Source organism: Diadema antillarum, unplaced genomic scaffold (genome assembly GCF_040938485.1).
Source record: "Diadema antillarum isolate AM-2024a unplaced genomic scaffold, OU_Dant_1.0 seq00000079_RagTag, whole genome shotgun sequence".
Taxonomy (NCBI): domain Eukaryota; kingdom Metazoa; phylum Echinodermata; class Echinoidea; order Diadematoida; family Diadematidae; genus Diadema; species Diadema antillarum.
The window spans coordinates 2,525,199-2,538,985 of record NW_027271172.1 but is presented as its reverse complement, the minus strand read 5'-3'; the positions used below and the strand labels follow the sequence as shown (position 1 = coordinate 2,538,985).

The 13,787-nt window shown below is 37.4% G+C and overlaps 1 protein-coding gene across 1 annotated transcript in view; it reads left to right on the top strand.

The window, feature by feature from the left end:
* The first annotated feature begins 687 nt into the window (after positions 1–687).
* Positions 688–13,787, top strand: part of LOC139726089 (glycine N-methyltransferase-like) — a 38,587-nt gene continuing 25,487 nt past the window's right edge. Inside the window, exon 1 of the mRNA XM_071637170.1 lies at positions 688–1,053. Coding sequence (XP_071493271.1) covers positions 688–1,053 — 366 coding nt within the window. The remainder of the gene's footprint in view (positions 1,054–13,787) is intronic.

The following is a 13,787-nucleotide window of genomic DNA, read 5'->3' as shown; positions in this document are numbered from 1 at the left end:
CACACGTCCGTCCTCTAGCACGTCATGTCGCTGTTTTTCAGTTAAGTTGGAGATGGATTGAGCGGGAGGATCGCAGGACACGGGATGAATTCTTGGGAAGTAATAGTTCAGAGATGTATCCAGGGGCTAAACCGTGCTTGGCTTTGTAGGTAAGGGTAAGTATTTTGAATTGTATTCTTTGAACCATGGGGAGCCAGTGAAGGGAGCGAAGGATGGGAGTGATGTGGTCGGATTTCTTAATGCGAGAGACGAGACGAGCTGCTGTGTTCTGGATTCATTGCAGGGGGGCAATATGGGCATAGGGAAGGTTGGTATACAGAGAATTACAATAGTCGAGGTGTGTGGTGACAAAGGCATGGACAAGACGCTCCGTGTTGGCTTGATCCAAGAAGCGTCTAAGTTTCCCAATTTTGCATATGCCGAACGCGGCTGAGCGGCACGTGTTGTTTATATGCCTCTGTAGATTGAGCTTGTGGTCTACGACGACCCCGAGATCTCGAACTGATGATGGGGAGATATAGCATCTCCAAAACAATTGTTCGGAAAGGGCGTTGATTGGCGAAACTGAGATGAGACGTGAAGGATTTCAGTCTTTGTCTCGTTGAGTTTGAGTTGGTTCCGACTTGGCCACAATTTGACCGCGGTAACACACTCAGACAATCTCTCCAGACTTTCCTTATGTTTACTATGCTGATGAACTACGTACAGCTGCGTGTCGTCCGCATACATGACGTGGTTGATCCCTTGATGGGATCTGATGACCTCAGCAAGAGGACTAGTGTACAGGATAAATTCCAACGGTCCCATGACCGAGCCCTGGGGTACACCGGCCTGTACAGAGAACGGGGGAGAAAAGGAACCATTCACTTTTACAATTTGCGTCCATCCTACGAGGTACGTCTTCAACATCTGCAGGGCCAACTCATTGATGCCGTATGTCCGTTGAAGTCTCTTGAGGGCAACCTTGTGATCGATCGTGTCGAACGCCGACGAAAAATCTTAGAGTACAACGACAGCTTCATCCCCTTTGTCCAAGGCCAGGAGGAGGTCATTGTAGACTTTAACTAGTGCGGTCTCGGTGGAATGAAACTTGCGATAAGCTGACTGCATCTCAGGAAATAGACGGTGCTTCTCGAGGTAAGCGCAGAGCTGTTCCGACATTATCTTCTCGAGAACCTTACCAAGAAAAGTGATGTTGGCAATCGGCCTGTAGTTTGAGAGTACATTTCGATCCAGGTGAGGTTTCTTCAATACAGGAACCACATGGGCTACCTTGAATGATTCCGGAAATGTGCCAGTAGAGAGTGAAAACTAATGCTTTAATTCACAGTTGAATTCCAGCGCAAAACTAATGCTCGAATTTCCTGTGTATTTCTGCGCTAAACTAATGCTTTAATTCACAGTTGAATTCTAGCGCAAAACTAACGCTCGAATTCCCTTGCATTCCTGCGCTAAACTAATGCTCGAATTCACAGCGTTTTCTGCAGTGAACTGACGCTCGAACTTCCTGTGTATTTCAGCGCTCAGCTAACGCTCGAATTCACAGAATTTCAGCGCAAAACTAACGCTCGAATTCACTTTGTATTTCTGCGCTAAACTAATGCTCTAATTCACAACGATTTTCTGCCCTGAACTGACGCTCGAACTCCCTGTGTATTTCAGCGCTCAACTTTCGCTCGAATTCACAGTTGAATTTCAGCGCAAAACTAACGCTCGAATTCACTCTGTATTTCTGCGCTCAACTAATGCTCGAATTCACAGCGATTTTCTGCACTGAACCAACGCTCGAAATCCCTTCTGCGCTCAACTGACGCTCGAATTCACAGCTATTTTCCGCATTGAACTAACGCTCGAATTCCCTGTGTATTTCTGCGCTCAACTAACGCTCGGATTGACAATTAAATTTCAGCGCGAAACTAACGCTCGAATTCCCTGTGAATTACTGATATCACATATTCGAATTTGTGATATCAATAATTCAATTTTGGTATCACAAAATGGAATTTGTGATATCAGAATTTCGCATTTTTGATATCACAAATAAGAATTCTTTATATCACAAATTCGAATTTGTGATATCAAAAATTCATTTTGTGATATCACGAATTACCTTTGGTTTTTCACGTGAAACCTATTTCTTATATCAAGAATTCGAATTTTTGATATCACAAATTGAATTTTTGATATAACGAATTCGAATTTGTGATATCACAAATTGAATTTGTGATATCAAGAATGGATTTTGTGATATCACAAATTAAGCTTATGTGCTACACCTACGGGAATTTGTGATATCACAAATTTAATTCTTGATATCAGAAATTGGACTGTTTTGATATCACAAAATGGAATTCGTGATATCAGAAATTAACTTTAAATGTAAGAAAGGCTTGCCATACGTACGCCTTTTCTCTCGGTCTCTCTCTCCTAGCCCGCCTCACCGCTGAAATTGACACACCCATACTATTTTGAAATCAACGCTGCTGTGAACTCTATAAATACGTGCTCATACACGTTGAAGGCATTTTCATCGCCACAGTAGTACCTGCTGCTCAAAAAAGTTCGTTCGCACAAACATCAAAACACAAACACACACACACACGCATACAGGCACACGTATACACACAGACAAACAAACCACAACCACTATACAACCACCACACACGCACAGTTTCTACATTATTGTATTATTATACTCCAAACACACACACACACACACACACACACGCGCGCGCGCACAGCTATACACAAAAGCGTACACAAGTCACTTATTGTACGCACCTACAAATCATACACAGCACATTTTTTTGTTTTCAGTGATCTTTTTATTAATTCCATTTCCTTTGAGAATATAGCAATTCAAAAAAAATACGCACATTCTACATAACATCTGTCATAAATCATGTAAATATTCCTACAGTTATGAAACATAATCCATAATCCATTAAACAAGAATAATCATTTAGTTCATTTTAAGGCAGAAATCAAACAGAAGAAAGAAAATAGAATGAATTATCCATCATTCCTTTTTAACTACAAAACAAACAAGAAAAATTCATATACAATTGTAAACAATTTAGCCAAACACTAGAAAAACAGGAAATGAAATTTCTATTATATTAAAAGAACAATAACAACAACAACAACAACAACAAAAACCACCCTCATTCCCACCTTTCCACCATACCCAACCCTCAACTACTCATAACTTTAAACTTTAACCCCCCCCCAAAAAAAAACCCCTCCCTCTCATATCTAAACCACCTCCCCACCCTCTACACCACCTCCACCTCCTTACCCGAGACAGACACACTCCCTCTCATCCACCTCTCATCTCCTCCACCTTTCATCCCCCACCCATTCACACACCCACCCTGCACACACATCCACTTAACACACACACACACACACACACACACACACATCCACTTAAACACACATCCACACCCCCTGCACACACATTTACTCAACACAACACACAATTATTTCTGCTCGCATTCAGAAGATAAATAATTATACTAATTATGCTTAGGATATATGCTGCATACACACAATACATGAGTTCGCATACACATATTATACACACAATAATACATATCCACATACCTGCATATATATTTTATACACAATACTTATCTCTGAACTCAAAAATATCCAAAGAAAAAAAAAGTCAGTGATCAAACACACACAAAAGGGGAGAAGTACGAGTGCATAAATAAACTAATCCTTTACAAATTATTTAAACATTCCCATTTCAGCAAATGCAAACCCGGTTTATTTCTTCTAATGGCAATATCATTCTCTTCCTTTCGACATATCATTAATGCCTTTTTTAATTCTGCCAATGTCGGTGTTATTAACTGTGACCTCGCTTTATGTAACATATGTTTAACTATAAGAATAAGAGTGTTGTACAATTTGATTCTGTGAGAAGTTCCTTCTTAACCAATATGTATATCCCGCCAAGCTAAATTACGTAACTCTTCTAACTGAAAGTACTTAATGAAATCATGCCATAAAGATTTAACTTTTTCACAGTTCCAAAATAAATGCGAGTGAGTTTCAGAATTTTTTCCACAAAAGGAACATAAATTATCAGCCACAAAACCAAATTTTAGGAGCTGTTCCTTAGTATAAATCGCCCCGTGTAATAACTTATATTGAAATTCTCTTAAATCTCCAATTAAAGTTGAACTTCTGGGCCTTATAAAAATATCTCTCATACTTTTATCATCGAAAACAAATTTTTGGTGTCCATCTCTAATTTCTAAACAGTAAGACTGCTTTAAAACAGACACGAAATGTGAATAAATCTTCCTGGATTGTATCTTTTTTAAATCTGTAATTTGTCCAAAAAACTTTAAAGGTATATTAAAATCACTGACATCTACTTCATACCAATTGCACAAAATTCCATCATATTTCCCACTTTTCAAAATGGACTCACAAAGACTCCATACATAAGCAATATTTTCACTTTGTAAACCTAAACTTTGAAAATAAATAATTGGTCTTATGGATTGTTTATCAAATAATTGTTCTAAATGATAAACATTCCGCTCATATAAATCTGCATTAAATGTCATTTTCCCTCTCAATAAAAAATCTGTATTATCAAATATAATTGGATTAACTTTCCCTTCTTCAAAACTTCTGCAGTAATATAAATCTTCCCAGGCAGCTAACATTTCTAAATAAAACGATGGTGCCTTAAGTGAAAGTTTTTTTTTGTCTCATAATTGCAAAGAAATAAAATTCTACCTCCTACAGCTTTAAAACTGTGATCAAAGTATGCTTTCCAACTCATATTTCGTTCTCCATACAAAAGTCTTTTGACCCACATCACCCTCTGAGTTTTCACAAACAATTCAAAATTCATCATTCTCAATCCACCATCCTTGTAATCCTGATGCATAATGGCTCGTTGGACGCGATCCTTGCCCTTCCACACAAAATCAAAACAACTTTTTTGAATTTCATCAAATAACCATTTTGGAACAACAGAGGATGACGCCACATAAATCAATTTAGATAAAGCATAAGTTTTAAGTAAATGAATTTTCCCCATGATGGTGAGATCTCTTTGCTTCCACCATCCTAAAAGTCTTTTAATTTTACTTAATATTTCTTTATAATTAACTTCCTCCATTCTCTTCCTTTCTAAAGCAAACGTGATCCCTAAAATCTTAATTTCTGTAACTATACTTCCAAACTGAAATTGTGCTACATTCTCTTCATCCTTACCAATAACCAAAACCTTCGTTTTATCCATATTGACCCTTAAACCACTGACTTCCGAAAAAATCTGAAATAAATTTTGTAATAACCTAACTGACTCTTTATCTCTTATAAAAATTGTCATATCATCAGCATACAGTATCTGCTTTACTTCAAAATCACCAAGATCAATCCCTCTCAAGGTAGTCTCATTTCTCAAAGCATGTGCCAAAATTTCAATGACTACTAAAAATAAATAAGGTGATAATGGGTCACCCTGACGCACACCCCGTTCTATTCTAAAATAACCGGTTGAAAACCCCCTCATTCATTACACAGCTGCTAATATCAGTATAACATGTCTTTATCCGAGAACAAAAAGAAGGGCCAAATCCAAAACTTTTCAAAACGGTTAATAAAAACGAATGAGATACCGAGTCAAAGGCCTTCTCAAAATCAACAGCTATTAAATAACAACCTATATCATATGACAGACAGTGAAAAATCATATCATCTATTAATCGAATTGCTTCCCCAATATTTATGTTTTCCATGTATCCCACTTGATCCATGTGTATTATCTCACTCAAAACTTGTTTCATTCTCTTCGCCAAAACCTTTGAAAGAATTTTATAATCCACATTCAAAAGTGTAATCGGTCTATAATTCTTGATATAAAGAGGATCTTTACCATCTTTTTCTATTAATGTAATGGTCCCTTGCTTCTGTGATACTGATAAATTACCCCTATCATACGCTTCATTCAATGCCTCAACTAAGGGCCTGCCTAAATATGGCCAAAAATAATATAAAATTCAACCGAAAGCCCATCATTACCTGGAGCTTTATTATTTTTCATTTCTTTTAAAACTTCATAACATTCATCTATAATATTCTTTCCTTCACAAAATTGTTGACTTTCCTCACTTAACTTTGGAATACTTTTGAAAAAAACAAACAAACTTTCATTTGAAACATGTTTTACTGCACCCCTCTTCTTTGAATTTAATGTTTCATAAAAATTTCGAATTGACTTCAAAATTTCATTTCTATCTTTTATAACAGAGTTATCTTCACTACATAATTCATATACAATATGTATTATTGTTTTCTTTTTATTTGATTTTAATAATTGCTCAAAATATTCTTTATTCTTTTCCCCGTTCTTATACCAGGCTGCTCGTGATCTAACTTTGAGTCCTTCCAATGATCTATCATATAATTCACTCAACATTTTTTTCTTTTCAACATATTGTGTATTTATTTCTAAAGAAGTAGCAGCAGTTAATAAATCTTGCTCTAAAATGTTTAATTCCTTTTCTAACTTTTCAATCTTCATTCGCCTTTCCTTTGCTTTTCCTTTCGAATATTTTCTTGCATATTCACTCATTTTCATTTTTAAAAAATCCCAAAAAACTAATTTATCATTAAATGCATCTTCCCACGTTTCCATAATACTTTCTATTTCCGTTATCATTCCTTCTACAAATTCTTTATCATTACACAAACTGTTATTAAATTTCCAATACGATTTGCCCCTACAGTTATAACTTTCCGGAACAAATGTAATTCTAATCTAATACCGGAATGATCAGGAGTAACAGATGTCAAAATTTCACAATTCCTTACTAATCGCACCATGTGGTCTGATATGAACCAATAGTCTAAACGAGTTTGTACTAAAGGGTTTAACTGTTTGGAAGTAAATTGCTTACTGTCCGGGTTTCTTTTCCTCCATATATCTAATAAACTATTTTTCTTAAGAAAAAAATCCAAATTATCTATAATTTACTCTTTGAGGGTGTTTTAGGCCCTATATAATCCAAAGTTTCATTCAAAATTGCATTAAAATCTCCTCCTAGAATAAGAGAACATTCACAAGGACAAAAATCTGATATAAGTGCATCTATTTTTCCCAGAAATTCAGTTTGTTCCCATGTTTTATCTCTTGTTGGAAAGTAAACATTACCTAATAACAACTGAGAGTCAAAAATGTTTCCTTTTAAAAAAATATAACGACCCATATCATCAACTTTTATTTGATCAACTTTGATATTACTGCCAGAAGCTATTAATATTAGAACACCTCTGCTGTGACTTGAGCCGTGACTAAAAAACATTTCACCTCCCCAATCTCGTTTCCACAAATCTTCGATATCGGGTGAACTATACGTTTCTTGTAACAATACAACATCCCCTCCTTTACTTTTAGCCCATTCAAAAATTCTGTTTCTTTTTTTCCTGTTCCGTAAACCTCTAACATTTACAGAAATTAAAGTTAAACCCGCCATTTTGAACAAATGATTATTCCCAAATGTTGTGACCTTATTGCCCAAACACCATACAATCTCCTTTGAAAATCTTGTAACATCATTAACTTTGATACCGGGCATCTCCACTCATAGTCAATACGGGGCTTGTTTTTATCCAAACAAACTGCCGATTTAATACACGCTTCTGAATGCGAGCAGAAACAACCACAACAACACCCCATACAACGTATCACGCATCGAAACACACCAAAGCACTTAACCTTACAATACCTGACATATACACTAACATACCCCCATCCCTCCCTCCTATTACAGCCTAAATTATCCCAATCTCTAATTCCATGACAGAAGCCTAATACCCATGTACAACAGCTACCTACCCAGTACACAACTTCAAACATTACAGAAATAAACCTCCAAACCAAGACAACTAACCAACTTTCCATAACGCAAGGAGATGATTGAAAGCGGCCCTCCACCATGCATATCCGTACAGAAAATGAGTTTCTGCAAAATCTGTATACGTTACCCCCACATAACTTAACAAAAATTTTCCTGCGTAACATGCATGCCCTGATTTGACCCGGGTGGATGATAATGACTTCCTATATTAACTGCCAACAGATTATTCAAGTCATGCATGATGGATGTGAAACCTGCCGAACCAAGAATCCGTACCGGGTACATTTTGGGTGTGGTGCAACACACTACCAATACCCAGATAAATGGGCAACAAACGTTGTGTGAATTTAGTGTCACACTTAAGCACCACCCCCAGAGCCTGAAAATTTACATGCATGGTATGCATAATATCTGCAAGAAACTGGTTCAGTCCAGTTTAGAACTACATGACTGTCTGTTTAAAACATTCAAACCATCATGCACAACTGCCAAGAAACTATTTTCTCCCTTTTGTTGAATATAAATAAAAGTATGCAATTTAGATTCCACAAATTGAGACGGAACTTCCATCTGCGGTGCTATAGGTGGACTGAAAGAAGAAGAATTTGACGTAAAGAATTTGACATAAGAATTTGACGTAAAAAAAAAAAAAAAAAAAACCTTTAAAGGGTGTGTACAGTCCCGGTCGGGGTGAGGATTCAGCCTTTAACGTTTTGCGAGATATCCAGACACCACCCTATGAGACGCCAAAGAGCATGCAATTCCAAGGGGTACCAAAAGCAAAACCGACGAAAATCGGCCTCGAAATGGCTGAGATATCCAAAAACAAGTTGAAACAAAGAGATCCTAATAAAGGTGGGGCATGTCGCCTTTTATTATTATCACTTTTGGGGTATCTCAGCCATTCGAAAACCAATTCTCATCAAAACAAACGTTGAATCCCTCTCAAAACCACACGCCCTCCCACACCCCACAAGAGGCCTCCCATTATCTCACTTAGTAATGTTCAAAACATGAATCCCCACCCCAACCACCACCGTACAGTCCCTTTAAGTAATAAGTGTCTAAGCATCTTTCACCACATCCTCAAATGTACAATGTAGTTTGCATACAAAATGCATAACCATGAAAACATCTGAGCTATAAACTACAATATGGTAATGCCTGAACAATTGCCCACATTCTGGCGCCAGAATTTAGACCTTCCGTGAACATGCCATGTACTGAGCTACTTTACACCAGCTGCACAGCAAAAAAGAAGAGGAAAAAAACCAGGCTAGGCACGTCTAAGTGTCTAAACATCTTTCGCCACGTCCTCAACTGTACAATGTAGTTTGCATACAAAATACCTCACCATGAACACATCTGAGCTAACTGCAAGATGGTAATGCGTGAACACTAATACCCACATTCTGGCGCCAGAATTTAACCCTAGCACATACCATGCAGCCCCCAACACACACACACACACACACACACACACACACACACACACACAAACACACAAACACACATACGCGTCTGGGGCAGTCATACCCATCCCACCAAAGCATAACACCGGAGCAACCATCCCGAGCCGGGGGCGACAATCTTTGTCGCAACAATTTTTTTTTTTTTTTTTTTTTTTTGCCATCATAAATTGTCGCCATCGAGGTCAAAATTGGGAACTGCACAAGCGTCAAAGATTGTCGCCAGACGAAAATCTTTGACGGGGCGACAATCTTTGACGCCAACTCCGTCAAAGATTGTCGCCTCGGGCCGGGGCGACAATCGTTAACAAACGGTATTTCGCTGTCCAATTTGCAGAGATTTTGGCGTTTCCAAATCATCAGTGTGTAAATGATAGGTGTCACCATAGCGTGTAAAAGACTATTTTATTGTATTGTTAGAAATCAATGGGAAAAAACATCTAAAATGAAGACATGGAATGATAGTCCATGGGCCAAGACCAGATTTTTTTCGATATTGGTACCACTTAAAGGGACAAATTCTGCGTATGCATTTTGAAATGGTATGTATCTGTAGACGATATTTTGCTATGATAGCAATTCCAGAGAAGTAGCTTAGTCTCAGTATCAGCCGTTAACCTCATAACTCCAAATACCTTTTTTAAGCTCGGTAAACCATGGAGGGCACAATCCGCTCCCTCTGTAATTTCAATATTTTTCTATCAATTGCTCTGAAATGTGGCACAAATGTAAATCAAGACATACTCTACAAAATGGCACTATCAAAACTTTCCTTGGAAACCACAAAGAGGGAGCAATTTGTCAAAATACAAAGAAAACAAAGAGAATTCCATTAAATAATATCAAATGAACTAATTTTAAGACATATGTCAGGCAGTAAAGGCGAAATTGCAACTAGTTTTTGCTGTTGATTTCTCTCTAGACATTTTAAGACACATTTGAACTTCATTTTAACCTTTTCGGAGCAATTACAGGTCCAAATCTTAAGAAAATGGTGTTTACCACAGAAAAAAATCAAGACATAACACAAGAGGGCGCTGTAGCTTTTTCAAACATAATTGAATACTTCCCTTAAAAGTATAAAATTTTATTATTTTATGTTGTGAATACATATAATAATAAGTAACAGGAAACTAAAAAGGAGTCAAAATGTGAAACGGAACTTGCTTATATTTATTTGTTGCCATGGCAACCAAAATACTTTAACACTAATTAAACATTATACAACGTATATGCGTAATAAGTTTCGGGAAACGACATCAAATTTGGAGGTGATCAGACAAGATATCAAACTTATAGTGAGCAAAATTTCATGTTCAGTATCAGCGGAGCCTAACTCTCCAAATTTTTTGCTATTTTGGAGATGATAATAATTCATCCACTGTCACATAAACAAATGCGAGGGCATCCCCATTCCATACACGCGAGCTGTTGCATTCTTCATGTTCTTAAAGTTGTTATTCAACTATGCGATCAACACTCTGGGGAATATCTAGGGGAAAAGAGTGAAAAAAAACCCACCGGCATTTCAAAGGACACTATCAATGGCGAAATTGTATCTGTCACCTTTTGTTGAAATCATGATTACTATAATTATTCGTAATCAAATAATTCTGTACTACTCCAAATAATCAGAGCCACTATCATCACCAACATTTCGACATCATTTTGACAAAGACACCTCAGCAAACACCTCCCAAGTACCACCACCCCAATAGCGAGATATCTACATATTCAGCAAAATTAAGAGCGCAACGAGAGATAGCAAAACATCCTTCTTGATATTAATAATTCTGCAAAACGGGTGAGTTAATATTACTAAATAAACAAAACACTCTTCAGAGCAAATTTAATTCGACTTAATGGAAAGGATAAAGTGACAGGAAATAGGATAGATAGTGCCATGATAATCATACCAAAAGATATACGAAAAACGAACATTAATTCTAATTCAAACAAACTAATGAGCAAACACAAAATAGGCACGCAGATGTATATTATGGGCGTTAATCGAAAAGAGAGAGTTTTGGGGCGGCTTTTTTGTTTGTATTGGTCACCGCCATGCAACTTCAAAAAGTCAGCAAGCCTCGATATAACTGGAGAGTAGCAAATGTCCGCAAATGCAAATAGAACTATGTCGACGGAGCAAATTAGTGTTTGTTGCAGAGTATTTGTCAGAATTTTCAGAGCAATTGCATTTAGGTGGAGTTTCATAAGTCTGGAACAGGGAGAATTATTATGTCGATCCCCTCTGACACAAGGTATAAAAAATTCCAAGTAGATACCGAGAAACAAATAGAATTGCTAAATCGAAATTACTTTGGCACTTGCCATGCGTCATGCTAGAATAACCAAGTTGCGAGAAGCACAATTAGCAACCCCTCCCCCCCAAAAAAGGATTTCTTTAATTGTTGAATGACTTACTCAATATGTGATAAATCATTTAAAAATGTGATGTCCAAGTAAAGAAAGTCTGGTTTGGGGGTAAAAGTCTAGGAATGGGAATGGGCAAAACCGTCCAATTCCCTTGCTGTATGCAACCTTTGGGGTACGACCGCGGTCATTTGCTGGTATCAAGATCTGCAAATACCGTGTTTGACGCTGTTACCTAACTTTATATAATAATGGAATTAACATCAGTACTCTCTTCCGCTCTGTATAATCTTGTCATTTTGAAGTGCCATCTTTATTGTGATTACTCCATAATTCCAATTTTCATTGTTCTTTCAAACAGGAAATTTATTATCACTTATCTTATCATAATAATATGTAAGCCTTGATTAAACTATGTCTTAAATATTCATTGATACAATAGTCACTCATCCAGATGTAGCCCTTGAATTGGCTATAAAACTGTATGAAAACAACCTTAAATTGTTAGTTCTTGCTCCCGCAAAAGATATGAAAATATGCACAGTGGAATGTAGCAATTTATCGTAGAAATGAATTTCCACGGGTATTTTAGCGAGAAAATGAATGGCAATGAATAATAAGAAAATACCTTTTTGCGGTAATGTCTCCCATTCCATACAATTTTTCCTACATAAAGAGAGGTACCATGTAGAACAGCCTTTGGATATGGCCGCGGCTGCCTTGAACGTAGACTATCACTCCACAGAGAGATACACCGCGTTCACCCGTAGAGACCGTGCTTTATCGTTCTGTATATAGTCTCGGTTCAGACGCGCGGGCTGATTATTAAAGCCCAGAATGCATTGACTACCCAGAATGCATTGACTACATTTTTCATGACCAAGCTACTCATTTGGAATTGCTTTCATAGTTTGATACACTTATAAATCCCTAACAAACTAAACGGCACCACAAAGGTTTTGTCCCTTTTGGTGGTACAAATATCTTACCTGGCCCATGGACTAATAAAAAAGAGAGAGATTTGCAGCCTACGCAACAGCCAGGCACAATGGGACAATGGCCATTCCTATATGGCTTGTCTGTTTTGCAGACCAAAAGTTACCACATGTGCTTGTAAAGAATGGTTCTCCAAGAATTTCGCGCGTCAAAAAGAAATCAGAACATAGGTCTATACATCTGTAAATAATATTTATTCATCGTATACTTAGACCATCAACCTCTGTTTATAAATGGAATTTTTGATCTTACCAAAATGAACATCTTGTTCTTTCCTCTTGGATACCTCGGGGCAAATCATTCCAAACTTTCCTACGCAGAAGATTATACAATGCAAACCATGGGTTCCCTAACATTATGGGAGCCGTTGCATGGAGTGTTGAGTCTGGTTCAATCATATGATATTGACCGGCCTCGAGGGAAATACCAGATTATATTCTTTCAGTGCGGGCAATATTTGTCTGGTGTCTCCTTCAAGGCCAGTCGATATCATAATTATTACCTATCCCCTAGGTACATTAGGAATATATGTGAATACGGCTATACACTATGATATAGATCAAGCCACATTTTGACTACCTGTAGATCATCGCCAACATGTCGAATGATTGAAAAATTGTTCATCAATGTATATCATTCAACTCCAACTTCAAAGATACATATGTAGTTGTAACAGGCGAACTTCAAACATCTGAACGCTTTTACACTTTATTGTTGCTTCTGTTTCAATTTGGAGAGTTGTAATAACTGATGGTCACTGTGCAGTTATTGAGCGCAAATGGACTAATCATTGTTTGACGCGTAGTGCTGCTGGAAGTGGTCGACCTTGTATGAATTGATTTATCGGCGTTCTTCTGCGGTGCGTGTAATCGACACGCAGCGACCTCCTTGAATGTTTTCTCTTCGTGGTCGATCGGAATGTTTACATGTAAAGCAGGCAGGTGGGAAGAGAGATTCCACTCCTTCTCTTCCCACCTTACTGTTTTACAGTGCACTCCTATTATAACGAACACGGTTAGAACAAAATTCTGGTTATAACAAAGTAAAAATTTGGGCT